The sequence below is a fragment of the Ostrinia furnacalis genome, unplaced genomic scaffold (assembly GCF_004193835.3).
Source record: "Ostrinia furnacalis isolate ACB-3 unplaced genomic scaffold, ASM419383v2 OfSCF3163, whole genome shotgun sequence".
NCBI lineage: Eukaryota > Metazoa > Arthropoda > Insecta > Lepidoptera > Crambidae > Ostrinia > Ostrinia furnacalis.
In genome coordinates this window covers 1-12866 of record NW_021133402.1, presented here as the reverse complement: position 1 = coordinate 12866, position 12866 = coordinate 1, and the positions used below count along the sequence as shown (strand labels likewise).

The 12866-nt window shown below is 46.2% G+C and overlaps 2 protein-coding genes across 2 annotated transcripts; both read right to left on the bottom strand.

Moving 5' to 3' along the window:
* Positions 1-2032: 2032 nt before the first annotated feature.
* On the bottom strand, positions 2033-5574 carry LOC114357475 (dedicator of cytokinesis protein 7-like). The gene is made up of 2 exons (XM_028311090.1): positions 5470-5574; positions 2033-2204 (listed from the first exon to the last, which is right to left on the bottom strand). Exons 1-2 carry the CDS (start codon positions 5572-5574, stop codon positions 2070-2072), a joined length of 240 nt encoding a protein of 79 aa, XP_028166891.1. The 3' UTR covers positions 2033-2069.
* A 150-nt stretch (positions 5575-5724) lies between these two features.
* LOC114357474 (dedicator of cytokinesis protein 7-like) lies at positions 5725-12426 on the bottom strand. Its single transcript, XM_028311089.1, has 7 exons — positions 12247-12426; positions 11694-11828; positions 11058-11198; positions 9984-10007; positions 9326-9460; positions 6767-6943; positions 5725-5925 (listed from the first exon to the last, which is right to left on the bottom strand). Exons 1-7 carry the CDS (start codon positions 12424-12426, stop codon positions 5725-5727), a joined length of 993 nt encoding a protein of 330 aa, XP_028166890.1.
* Positions 12427-12866: the final 440 nt, after the last annotated feature.

Here is a 12866-nt window from a genome sequence, read left to right as displayed (position 1 = left end):
TATCCCGAAAGAATAACCCACCACCACCCATGGTTCTTCCTGCCTCACGGCGTACGAACCGAATCTCGGGAGAGCGCGCGGGTACTTGCTCTGGGCTCATTTCCCCGGGCGCTTTGCTTGACTCCCTACAAATTTCTCTGATCCATGTCCCTTCTCATAGTCAATCCTCCCCCTTCTGGGGCTTGACACCACAAATACGGTACTTCGCGTCGGGCTGCTATCGTTGATAAATGTCATCACTTCTTCTCATAACTTCGCCTGATTGTGTGCCAGGAGTGCGCGAACTCGCGCAGCGCGATCCAGTTACTGCGACTACTCGTGAGGTCCTGGTGATAAACAGGTCCTTGCTTGGCTCTCCGTATCACATCCTGCATCATTCCGAAGGGATATTAACTTTATGGTCTTACCTCAAGTCTGCTGAATATCTCTGGCAGCTTGGTGAGCGCGTGTTCCTTGTAGACGAACTCCTCCCCGCTGAGGTCCCCGAAGCGCGCGCCGTAGAACGACACGCGGAAATACGTGCCGAAGACGCGCTTGCCGTGCAAATGACGTAGCTCTGGCGTTCACCAGCTCTTAGTCTATTTCGTTTGACAGCTCGTGGTTGTTGCTCTATTCGTGCCGAACACGCGCTTGCCGTGCAAATGCTCGTCCCAAATATAGCTTGCTCTACCACCACTTCGGGACAACATATGGGCTGGTGCTGAGAAGTGGCAGAAGAAACTCGTTGACGGTCTCGTACATGCCAGCCGTCATCAGTTGCTGGCCTGTGTCTGTGGCTGCCTGTGTCTGTGGCTGGCTGCGTCTGTGGCTGGCTGCGTCTGTGGCTGCCTGCATCTGTGGCTGGCTGTGTCTGTGGCTGGCTGAGTCTGTGGCTGGCTGAGTCTGTGGCTGGCTGTGTCTGTGGCTGCCTGTGTCTGTGGCTGCCTGTGTTTGTGTCTGTGGCTGGCTGTGTTTGTGGCTGCCTGTGTCTTTTTTGTCACTTTCTAAGTTTTGAATTTTATGGAATTGGGAAAGAAGTACCGAGTTTGAAGCGTTCATGAGCAGACATTGCAGTTGAATATTCAAATTTTGAATTTGTTTATTGATGAATAATAAAATAAATCCTAGTAGCTCGATTGATGGTTTCATTTAATTTATTTAAACCAGGTTACCTTTAATAATATTTTTCGTTCATTTATGAAAATATCAAATTAGCCCGTAATCCTGAATCCTGATACATAAATTTAGCCTATTAATTTAACACATGTACGACTGTACTCAGTGTTGCACTATCAAATGCAATTGAAGCGCCTCTATGCCAGGGTTTTTATGTTCCTGGTCAGGCTATACTGTATTTATTATATTTCTATAAAAACTGAACTGTCATTGTAAACCCATGTCACTGTAACACAGATCCAATACTACGCAGTTGAAATAGCTTAGTAGGGAATTTATAATATGATTTTACGCAGACTAAGGCTGGGTTGCACCATCTCATTTTAACTTTGACAAACGTCAAAAGTCTGTCAAATTCCATACAAAATACACCGGTTATCGCTACAGTTACGTTCAAAGTTAGGTGGTGTCTTTCGGGTGTCATCGACTTGCCAGCGCCCGAGCAGCGTCGACTAGTTGAAGACGTTCGAAAGACGGTAGTGTAAGGGAGGCCTTTGAAGTCTCACATCGGATGTATACATTTTTGATAGAAAATAGCCTATATTGCAACGAGATAAGACGCAAGTGCAGAAAAGTTCTCGAGTGGCGACCACGGGCCGGAAGACGACGAATCGACGAATTTTGAACGATTGAAGGATCGACGATCTGGTGAAGGTCGCCGGTAGAACCTAATTGCGGGCAGCGCAGGGCTGGTTGTTATGGAAATCCTTGAGGGAGGCCTTTGTCCAGCAGTGGATAAGTGGACGGCATTTGGCTGAAACGAACGAAGACGCTTTGATGTGCTGTCGTCCGTACCTATGTGGGAGGGTAAAAGAAAGCTACTTGTGTCTGCAGCTGCCTGTGTCTGTAGCCACCTGTGTCTGTGGCCGCCTGTGTCTGTGGCCGCCTGTGTCTGTGGCCGCCTGTGTCTGTAGCTACCTGTGTATGTTGGCGAGCTTCTTGTAGTCGCGCAGCTGCTCGGCGATGGGGATGAGCACCTTGTACACCTCGTTGACGGTCTCGTACATGCCCGCCGTCATCAGCTCGCTGGCCGCGTGCTCCAGTAGAGCCTGGAGCAATCATATAAACATTATAAGATTTAAAACTTTCGCGTTCCATTTCAATTAAAATAGTAAGACACGGGTTTTAACGAAACGTCAAGCCATGAGTACATAATGTAACTCATTAATAAACGTCGCGTTAAGACCCGTGTCTTACTATTTCACATAAACATTATTATTTGATCTGCAAAAGCTACTGTGAACTGGTTGAACCAAAGAGCAAAAAGCGTTAACTCCTTTTGAAGAACAAAAGATAATACAAAAAAAAGATAAATTCCTCAGCCTTAAATATGATTGGTAAAATAGGAGCCTTTATTATCAGCCTAAAACTAACCATCTGTAGTTTAAAAAATGGAGAGAAGAGGGCGTTGCAAATCAGGTGCAAATACGCACACGTAAGATACGTACTTGCTTGGATGTCAGTGAAGAGCAAAAGAAGGATGGTGGATCTTCCAAAAGAGACAAAAGCTTTCCTAACCTGCAGGTCCTGATGCGTCAGCTGATAGTGGTGTAAAGCATCAGCGCAACTCTCATCCAACGCGTTGCATGTAACTTTCTCGAGTAGAGCCGCATCGCGCCTATTCATCACCCTAAAAGGATCTTCTTACTTGCAGCTTCTGATGATTGAGGTGGTGGTGCAAAGCATCAGCACAGCTCACGTTAAGCGCGTGTGTACGTGGGATACCTAGAGGAACTTATAGAGGATTTTGGATGTCAAAAGGAGAGGAAATTTCTTCTCACCTGTAGTTCCTGATGTGTAAGGTGATGATGTAGAGCATCAGCGCAACTCTCATCCAGCGCGTTGTGCGTGACCTTTTCAAGGAGGGCCGCGCCGCACGGTGGATCGAGCCCATACAAGGTGTTGGACATGGTGCTTTAAATGCAACTACTTAAAACAAGATTGATTTGCATATAAATTGAAAGATGAGACTTCATTCTATCAAATATCACTAATATCAAGTCATGATCTACTATCATAGTTATGTGATGCGACCGTAAAGTGAACAAAGTCAAAATCATGGATTTTCTGACTTCTGTTTGTATTGTCAATTTATCCAATTTCGTTCACTGGTTTTTTGTTATTACTTATGTATTAGCTTATACCTTTATCTTAATCTGTGTGTTAAAATGAGTGCCTAAAAAACTTCTAGCTTGGCTATTTTGACGTATTTTTAAAAGGTATTTTTTTAAATGAAAACTGCGTGTTTTAGTTGACATCTTGGGCGATCTTTAACAAACCATGAATGAGAGATGATAGATGACAACGTGGGCGATATTATTACTCAGTTTTTAGACCCTTATTTTTCCCATATTTTCGAGAAAATCACAAAAAACTAAATAAAAGCGCCTCATTTTTCCGCATAGCAAAATTAACTTAGGTAAAATTCGTTACACTAAAATAATGTCAGGTAAACCAAAGATGTTTATTTTGGTTTATAAAAAAAAAGTTATTTTAACACTTTATTCACCTGATAATATAATCAATGAAAAGTTGTTTCTTACCGATTCACTTAAACACTTTCACATTTCGTGCACACTGGGTCCTGACGGCGTTGGCAGTTGAAGCACACGCGAGGCTCCCGGGTCGGTCGTCGAAGGGACGGGAGGCGACAGGATCGCCTTAAGTTTTGCGCCAAAATCTCGTTACGGATCCAGCCGTGGTGGCACCTCTTGTATATCAAGTACAGTCCAAATAGTGCAGCAATCGCCAGCATGGTGCATATCAGCGTCAGCACGATACTTATATTGGAAATGTGATATTCTGTAGCATTTGACCCTGAGGAATTTTGGGTCAAAAACACCTCGTCTTTTTCTATATTAGACCGGCACATTTTCACTGAATTTACTTGATTTACTTCACTTTTTACTAATAATAATCGTTCTTTATGTTTCGCCCGACCGAACTCCGGCAGACCTCCAAAAATGGCAGGGTCGCCATGTAAGGATGGGAGCTCGGGAGCATAAAGTAAACAACTTCTTCTTAGCTATCTCAGTTTATTAATGAATGATTAAATAGGGATAATCGATATTTATACATACTAATACTGTTACATGTTACACACACACACTACACTAGTGAGTAAGATGGTGGTGCAGAAGAGCATTAGTGCAGTTTTCGTCGAGTACGTGCACTTTGGGTACGTACTGGCTTGGAAGATGAGAGACTATAGATGAAATAGCAAAAGAAGAATAGCAGGTCAAAGTAAGGGCTCCTGCAAACGACGCCGCCGCCGCGCCGTCGCCGCGCCTTTGCACTGTTCATACGCACCGAGTAAAACCGCCGCCGCGCCGCCACCGCGCCATCAAAGCATAATTTCGCCCGCGGCGCGGCAGCGGTGTTCACGCGGCGCGTATCAACAGTAGCGGCGTCGTGTGCAGGAGCGCTAAAAGTGCCGCTCACCTGTAACTCCTGATGTGTAAGATGGTGGTGCAAAGCATCAGCACAGCTTTCATCGAGCGCGTTGTGCGTGACTTTCTCCAGCAGGGCCGTACCGCGCCCAGCCGCTCATCTCTGCTCCGCCACCATAAAGGAGCAAAGTAGGAAGAGAGAGTAGTGGAGTCTTGTAAAGTACTTACCTGGAGCTCCTGGTGCGTAAGGTGGTGGTGCAATGCAATGAGCAAACATCAGCACAACTCTCATCCAGCGCGTTGTGCGTGACTTTCTCTAGCAAGGCAGCACCGCGCCTAACCTACAAAGGAGCAAAAGAAAGAAGGACAGAGAGCTTGGGCTCGTGAAGAGTACCGCTCACCTGTAACTCCTGATGTGTAAGATGGTGGTGCAAAGCATCAGCACAGCTTTCATCAAGCGCGTTGTGCGTGCCCGCGCACGTTTGCTTCGCCTCCATACAGAAGCAAAGTAAGAAGAGATCGAGAGTAGTGGAGTCTTAGAAAGTACTTACTTAGAGCTCCTAGTGAGTAAGATGGTGGTGCAGAAGAGCATTAGTGCAGTTTTCGTCGAGTACGTGCACTTTGGGTACGTACTTGCTCGGACGTTGGTAGACTAGTATAATAAGACCGCTCACCTGCAACTCCTGATGCGTAAGATGGTGGTGCAAGGCATCAGTACAACTCTCATCCAGCGTGTTGTGCGTGACTTTCTTCAACAAAGCCGCGCCGCGCCCGCCCATGCACGTTTGGTCCACAACCATAACCACCAGTGAGTGGGGCAAAAGAAAAATAGTGTGGGTACAGAGAGCGTGGGCTCCTGGAAAATTCTTGCCTCCTGGTATGTGAGGAGGTGAAAATTGAACATCATCCTAAAAGATCTTCTCACCTGCAGCTCCTGATGTGTAAGATGGTGGTGCAAAGCATCAGCACAACTCTCATCCAGCGCGTTGTGCGTGACTTTCTCGAGCAGAGCCGCACCGCGCCTATTCATCACCCTAAAAGGATCTTCTTACTTGCAACTTCTGATGATTGAGGTGGTGGTGCAGAGAATCAGCACAGCTTACGTTAAGCGCGTTGTGAATTTTGAACCACGTGTGTACGTGGGATACATAAAGAAACATAATGTAGAGGATCGTGGACGTCAAAAGGAGAGGAAATTTCTTTTCACCTGTAGTTCCTGATGTGTAAGATGGTGGTGCAAAGCATCAGCACAGCTTTCATCCAGCGCGTTGTGTGTGACCTTCTCAAGCAGGGCTGCGCCGCGGCCGCCCGCACACGTCTGCTCCGCGACTAAGGCAGCTCCGTGAACCAGGCACATGCCTGCTTCTGCGTGGTTCGAGCGCTGTGGAAGCAAACGTATTGACTCAAGTCTACTACAAAAATTTACCACTATTTTATTTATTTCTTATTTAAGGCACAGCTACAGAGAACAAACAATAATAATACATTTGACACAAGTACACAACAACATTGCCCCAAAAGCTTTGACATATCTCATAATCTAAAAACACATGAATTAAAGATACTAAGATGTGGCGCCTATGGGAGCCTACACAGTAGAACAGGAACAGACATTATTTATCATGTACGTCTCAAAAGGCGACCAAAGAAGAATATGCTTACGTCAAGCTTCTCCAGCCCAACAGGCCAGCGTGGGGAATGTAATGCAAATCCTGCATATCCTTGGAAAATTAGAGATGGTCGTATTACTGTAGTGAAGAGTTTCACCATCAATCCCTAATTTTTAAGTGACCCCTTTGAAAACAAAATTCCTGTGGGTTACCATAGGGGTCACTTAAAAATTAAGGATTGATGGTGAAAACGGGCATAATGCTTGCGCGGGTGCCCTCTCCGGACGTCTGACGCAGACCTGCGCTCCGCGATAGGCATCCAACTGATCCAACGCGTGTGCCTGCGTTATAAGCGCGCGACTCACACCACGCGAGTTTTAGAGTAGGCGCACACCGTTGATTTTTAGTTGACCGATAGTTGTGCCCGATTTTAAATTGTATGAAGAATCGGCCAATCGAATCGGCGTAGTGTGCATACATGCCCATACATGCCTATACTGATCAACTGCCCGACTAAACTATCGGCCGACGAAAAATCAACGGTGTGCGCCTACTCTTAGCGTAGGCTCTGAACGATCTGGATGACGGTGAAGTGAAGAGTCCCCCACTGACCTCCATATGCTTCTGCGCCATGTTGCTGAGCCACGTGAGGCGCAGGTCGGGGCTGTGCTGGTAGCCGCGCGCGATGCGGTGCATGAGATCCAAAAGCATTTCAGGGTCCTCCTGGAACTCCTTCATCTTCACCGTGTCGGACAGGATCATGTGAAGGTTGAACACCAGGTCCTTCACCTGAGGATGGAAATTGAGATCGTGAAGCTTCAGTCAAACCAAGGAGATGTCGTGTCCGCGATGGCGGTGGCGATCACTGCGCGTGCGTCACTGTATACGCTATCGCGGACGCAGGCTGAATACCTTGATATGGCTGAAGCTTTACAGTTCCAAGGTTATATCTTTAACATTATACACATAATGAGGGCTATCGTTTTTACCCTAAACAGTTGGCACCACCGACGACTATAGCAGTACCTTGCTATACAGTGGCGTCAACCATAGTGAATGCAAATGCGAAAGTTGCTACCGCTTCAGTGCTCAGCAGTTGGTTACTGACAGCCACCAGTGAGTGACAGTACCTTACTCTACAGCAGTGGTTCCCAAACTTATTTAGTCTACTGCCCACTTTGAGAATAAAATATTTTTAGCGCCCCCCATTTTTGTAGTCAAAAGTCGAGCTCAGTCGGTGTCTCAGAGTCCTCCTAGTAGATGACGCCTCCCAAGCCTCTACACAACGTCCCGATTTTTTTTCTGGGTCTCTTACCGCCCCCCTTTAAGCCTGCAGCGCCCACAAGGGGGCGTTATCGCCCACTTTGGGAAAGACTGCTCTACAGTGACGTCATCCTGATGAGTAATAGTCCTTCTACTGCTTCAGTGCATGCCAGTAAGCGTCACTTTCTTAGCCACTAGCAAGTGATTCACTCTACAATGGCGCCATTAAGTGAGTGCTGAAGCGGCAGGAGAACTAATGCATTTAAGTGCTAAAACTAGGGTTGCCAACTCTTGAAAGGACCAACCCGGGAGAATTGTGGGGGGGGGGGGGGCTGGCCCCATAGTTGCTCTATCACGCTCTATACGCGCTCGAATGAAGCATTAATAGAGACAGGAATTCGAATGGAAAGAACAAACGTGACGACCATTTTTTTTTTAATTCAGGACAGGGATTTCTGTCTTTCGATTTCGTAAAGAAGTGAACCCAGCGTAAATCCACTCGATTTTCTTCAATAACATGTGGTTGCTCTTCACGCAAAAGTCCAAACTCATCGTACAATTTGTCACTATCTATGTCAATATTTAATAATTCCTGGAGCTTAGTAATGCTGGTCCATGTGATTGGTTCTTTTAAAGATAAAATTTATAAACAAGTACGAGCAGCAATGGATGCATTTAAATTTTAGAAATACCGGAGAAAATATTGCTCTCCGGGAGGTCGGGAGGTTAACCATTATTTCCGGAGTCTCCCGGGCAATCCGGGAGGGTTGGGAACCCTAGCTAAAACGATAGGCCTCATAAAGATAAAGAGGCCACAGTGTTTTCCTGGATGTTATACAGATAAGTAAGTGACAGCACTGACCTGCTCCGGGAAGTTGGTATCGTGTAGATCCTGGTCCTTCTCAGCATACACTAGCACGGTCTTAGGTACACTAAAGGTAAAGCCTGGTCCGTGAGCACGTAGAATTATATCCAATGACCCCAAGCTACCCATCCTTATCGCTCGCGCGTAATTATATTGCTGTCGCGACTGTGCGACGGGCGCCAGCAGTGAGTGTGCGAGCGCGACAGCAACATAATTACGCGCGAGCGATAAGGATGGGTAGCTTGGGGTCATTGGAAAAAAATCTACGTGCTCACGGACCAGGCTTTAGCCGTCGTGCCAACTAGCGAGGATAGCTACATCGTCACTTGCTGAGCTGAGCTGTATGAGCACCTGAACTGACCTGCTCCGGGAAGTTGGTATCGTGTAGATCCTGGTCCTTCTCAGCGTAGACGAGTACGGTCTTGAGCGCGCAGCGCAGTGCGTCCTCGCTAAAGGTAGCTAATATTGCGACGATAGCGACATCGTCACCTACTGAGCTGTATGAGCACCTGAACTGACCTGTTCCGGGAAGTTGGTATCGTGTAGATCCTGGTCCTTCTCAGCGTAGACGAGTACGGTCTTGAGCGCGCAGCGCAGTGCGTCCTCGCTAAAGGTGGCCGACGTGCCAACTAGAGACGATAGCGACATCGTCACCTGCTGAGCTGTCCATGAGACTGACCTGCTCCGGGAAGTTAGTGTCGTGTAGATCCTGGTCCTTCTCAGCATACACTAGCACGGTCTTAGGTACACTAAAGGTAAAGCCTGGTCCGTGAGCACGTAGAATTTTGTCCAATGACCCCAAGCTACCCATCCTTATCGCTCGCGCGTAATTATATTGCTATCGCGACTGTGCGACGGGCGCCCGCAGTGAGTGTGCGAGCGCGACAGCAACATAATTACGCGCGAGCGATAAGGATGGGTAGCTTGGGGTCATTGGACAAAATTCTACGTGTTCACGGACCAGGCTTTAGCCGTCGTGCCAACTAGCGAGGATAGCTACATCGTCACTTGCTGAGCTGAGCTGTATGAGCACCTGAACTGACCTGTTCCGGAAAGTTGGTATCGTGTAGGTCCTGGTCCTTCTCAGCATAAACTAGCACGGTCTTGAGCGCGCGGCGCAGTGCGTCCTCGCTAAAGGTGGCCGACGTGCCAACTAGAGACGATAGCGACATCGTCACCTGCTGAGCTGTCCATGAGACTGACCTGCTCCGGGAAGTTGGTATCGTGTAGATCCTGGTCCTTCTCAGCATACACTAGCACGGTCTTAGGTACACTAAAGGTAAAGCCTGGTCCGTGAGCACGTAGAATTTTGTCCAATGACCCCAAGCTACCCATTCTTATCGCTCGCGCGTAATTATATTGCTGTCGCGACTGTGCGACGGGCGCCCGCAGTGAGTGTGCGAGCGCGACAGCAACATAATTACGCGCGAGCGATAAGGATGGGTAGCTTGGGGTCATTGGAAACAATTCTACGTGTTCACAGACCAGGCTTTAGCCGTCGTGCCAATTAGCGAGGATAGCTACATCGTCACCTGCTGAGCTGAGCTGTGTGTACACGATACTGACCTGCTCCGGGAAGTTAGTGTCGTGTAGATCCTGGTCCTTCTCAGCATAAACTAGCACGGTCTTAAGCGCACGGCGAAGTGCGTCTTCGCTGAAGGTGGCCGACGTGCCAACTAGAGACGATAGCGACATCGTCACCTGCATCTTCACGCGACTGAAGTTCTGCGCAAATAAAACCAGTTAGAAGAAAAAGTGGCATGAAATAGGACACGGAACAATGATTGTTGAACTTTGAACGTACATTTCTGATGTGGAATGAAGAANTCTCAATTATGCAATTGTTTGTTCATTTAATGATCGGTTTTTATTTAGAAATTTTTTTCCAGTTTTTCTCATTTCATCATGCTGAGTGAAGTTATAATGAGGAATTTTTCAATGGACATAAACATGAGTGAATCATGGGAGATGACTTCAATATAGCGAAGAAGTGTTTTTATAATAAACAATAATAAAATGGGTCATAGTTCAACTCAGAAATCATTGTTTGTTTATGAAGTAATCGCATTTAATTCTGCTATACTTTAGCTCAGGGATGCTGTGGATATCCGTAACTATCGGATATCCGAAATAAAAAAATATCCGTAACCGTAACCGATTTAAAAGTTTCGGATAAAGGCGGAGTCTAAATCTTAATATTTTTTAATATTTGTTGCTTGTCTGGAATTCCCTGGCACCATCTGATATCTCCACCTGTTTTACCTATCATAGGTGCCGTCATAGTAATTACATAAAGTGGCTATGTGGGTCGCGCTCGCGTAGCATATTGCTACTTGAATTTTACATTTTTAAAATTATAATATCCGTAACCGAAATTATCCGAAACTTCGGATAATCCGAAATGATTTCATATCCGTAACCGAAACCGAAACCGGTATAATATTATTCTAATATCCGTAACCGTATTCATTTTCTTTATACATAACAAGGCAGGTATTTGACCACAATCGCACCTGATGTTAAGTGGGATGCACTCTAGGATGGTACACATCTGCCCTACAAGTGCCTATTCACTCTCGCCTTGAAAAGGCCCGGATTATAGGCTTCGGGAAAGACAGCAGCAGGCAACAAATTCCAGTCCCTAGCCGTTCGCGTTATAAAAGAATCATCGAAACGCTTAGTGCGAGCTGGTGGAATAACATAATCGAAACTCTATATCCATAACATCCCTGCTTTAGCTGTGTGATTTTTCTTTTTTTTTTTAGTTATGCTTACGTTTCCAAGTTGATAATGTTGTCGCATGAGTGCGTAGAGAGTGGCACTAGCGTGTGCACGTGTTTGTGGCGCTAGCGCAGCGCAATGACGTAACAGAACTCGGCAGATACCCGACTCCTCGCCGCAGCAGGACCAGCCCAGCTAAGAAAAAAGGAAAGGTATTATTTTTAACACTTTTTAAAAAATAGTTTAAGGGTCTGCGTAAACGGGACTATTCCCACCTCTCGTTCCCACCACTGCAACTCCTGTGTAGCCAGGATCTACAGCTTGACCGCCATAAAAACAAAACCAATGAAGGTCAAGTTTGTCCCGGGGGAAAGTTAAACTGTCATTGGACCCGCAACGAAATTAATCAGAAGAACATAGGAGGTGTTCAAAATTAAGGTATGACTTCCCTCCATTGCAAAGCGGATGACAGGCGACAAACAAAGGTTTAAAACCTTTAGGAAAAGATTATGCACCACGGACAATAAATATCAATAAGGCTCATAAGTTAGGCCTTATGAGCAATTAGCAATTACCTGCCAATAGTAGTCTGCGTAAACGTAGACCACTAAATGTTTATGGGTGTGTCAACGTGGAAGATTCGTGACGGCATTTAAATCAAATGTGGCAAAGGCCTAAAGACTAACTTACCTTAACGATGAGGGTGCGCAGTGAGGCGAACATGTGTTGCAGCACCGTGGTGCTCTGGTTGCGTTGAAGTGCCCGCAGCACCACTTGTAAGGCAGCGCTGCAGATGCTCTGGCCGTGCTCTAAGTTGCTGCATGACTGGAATACAGTAGTTCAAGTTGTAAATATTAATCTACACTAATATTATTATTATAAAGAGGAAAGATTTGTACCTATTTTTCTATGTTTGTAATGAATAGGCTCAAAAAGTACTGGGCCGATTTAAAAAATTCTTTCACCAATAGAATGCTACATTCTTCCAATTTAACATAGGCTACATTTCATTTTGAAAAAAATTAGGGATCCTTGGTAAAACCCCGTGCGAAGCCGGGACGGGCTGCTAGTTGATAATAAAGAACAACAACAGCCTGGATAAGAGTATGAAGGGTTTGGCAAACAAAAGGCGTTTCCGGAGCATATCAGCATTTTAGCGTCGAGCTTTAACGGAGACTTGTATTGCAACTTATAAGACGCAAACGTCTAAAGTATGCATAGCTAAACCACTCTTCACACGCACTTGCAGCAGGCTGCTCATTGTGCGGTAGCCTGGTGATGCAGTGTGCGGTGTACACACTTGTGTAGCGGCACAGTACGTGTAGCCACGTGCTGGTCGCGTGTACCTGTACGATGGTCTGGTCTGGATGGTCACGCGGGCGGCGGCGCGGCGGGCGACAGCGGCTGCTGTGCGCAGTACCATCCTTGCGGCGGCTGCTGTGCGTAGTACCAGGCCTGTTCCTCTCCACGAGTTTACATCGAAAATAAAACACGCACGATGGCCCGCGTCAGTGATCGGCACTGCGCCGAAGCTATAGGGCTGACTTCGGTAAAATGATGTGACGTGAGGTGCCAAACTGCGGAAAATGGCGGAGGAAATACATGATTTAGCATGAATTATCATGAATATTAACTACTTATTTAGCTCTCAGTGTCTTGAGGCAACTTAAAAAAGTACATTCTGTGTTTTTATTATTATTTAGGCAGTTAAATACTGCACAGTATTTAGTACACCATTTCCTTTATTTTTTCCATCACACACAAGAATACGCGTGCGTGAGTCAATGCTCGCTCGTATGTGAGGTCTTGTCGAATAGTAATCCTGTAGGGTGCCATGCCATCGTGCGTGTTTTGTTTTCTATG

Excerpts from the sequence above, each read along its gene's own strand:
- LOC114357475 (XM_028311090.1), bottom strand. The coding sequence starts at position 5,574 with ATGAATAGGCGCGGTGCGGCTCTGCTCGAGAAAGTCACGCACAACGCG. Across the intron at positions 2,205-5,469 it reads TTACACATCAGGAGCTGCAG|GCTCTACTGGAGCACGCGGC; the intron begins GTGAGAAGATCT and ends TGATTGCTCCAG.
- LOC114357474 (XM_028311089.1), bottom strand. The coding sequence starts at position 12,426 with ATGGTACTGCGCACAGCAGCCGCTGTCGCCCGCCGCGCCGCCGCCCGC. Across the intron at positions 11,199-11,693 it reads TGCGCACCCTCATCGTTAAG|CTGGGCTGGTCCTGCTGCGG; the intron begins GTAAGTTAGTCT and ends CTTTTTTCTTAG. Across the intron at positions 6,944-9,325 it reads ATACCAACTTTCCGGAACAG|GTGAAGGACCTGGTGTTCAA; the intron begins GTCAGTTCAGGT and ends TTCCATCCTCAG.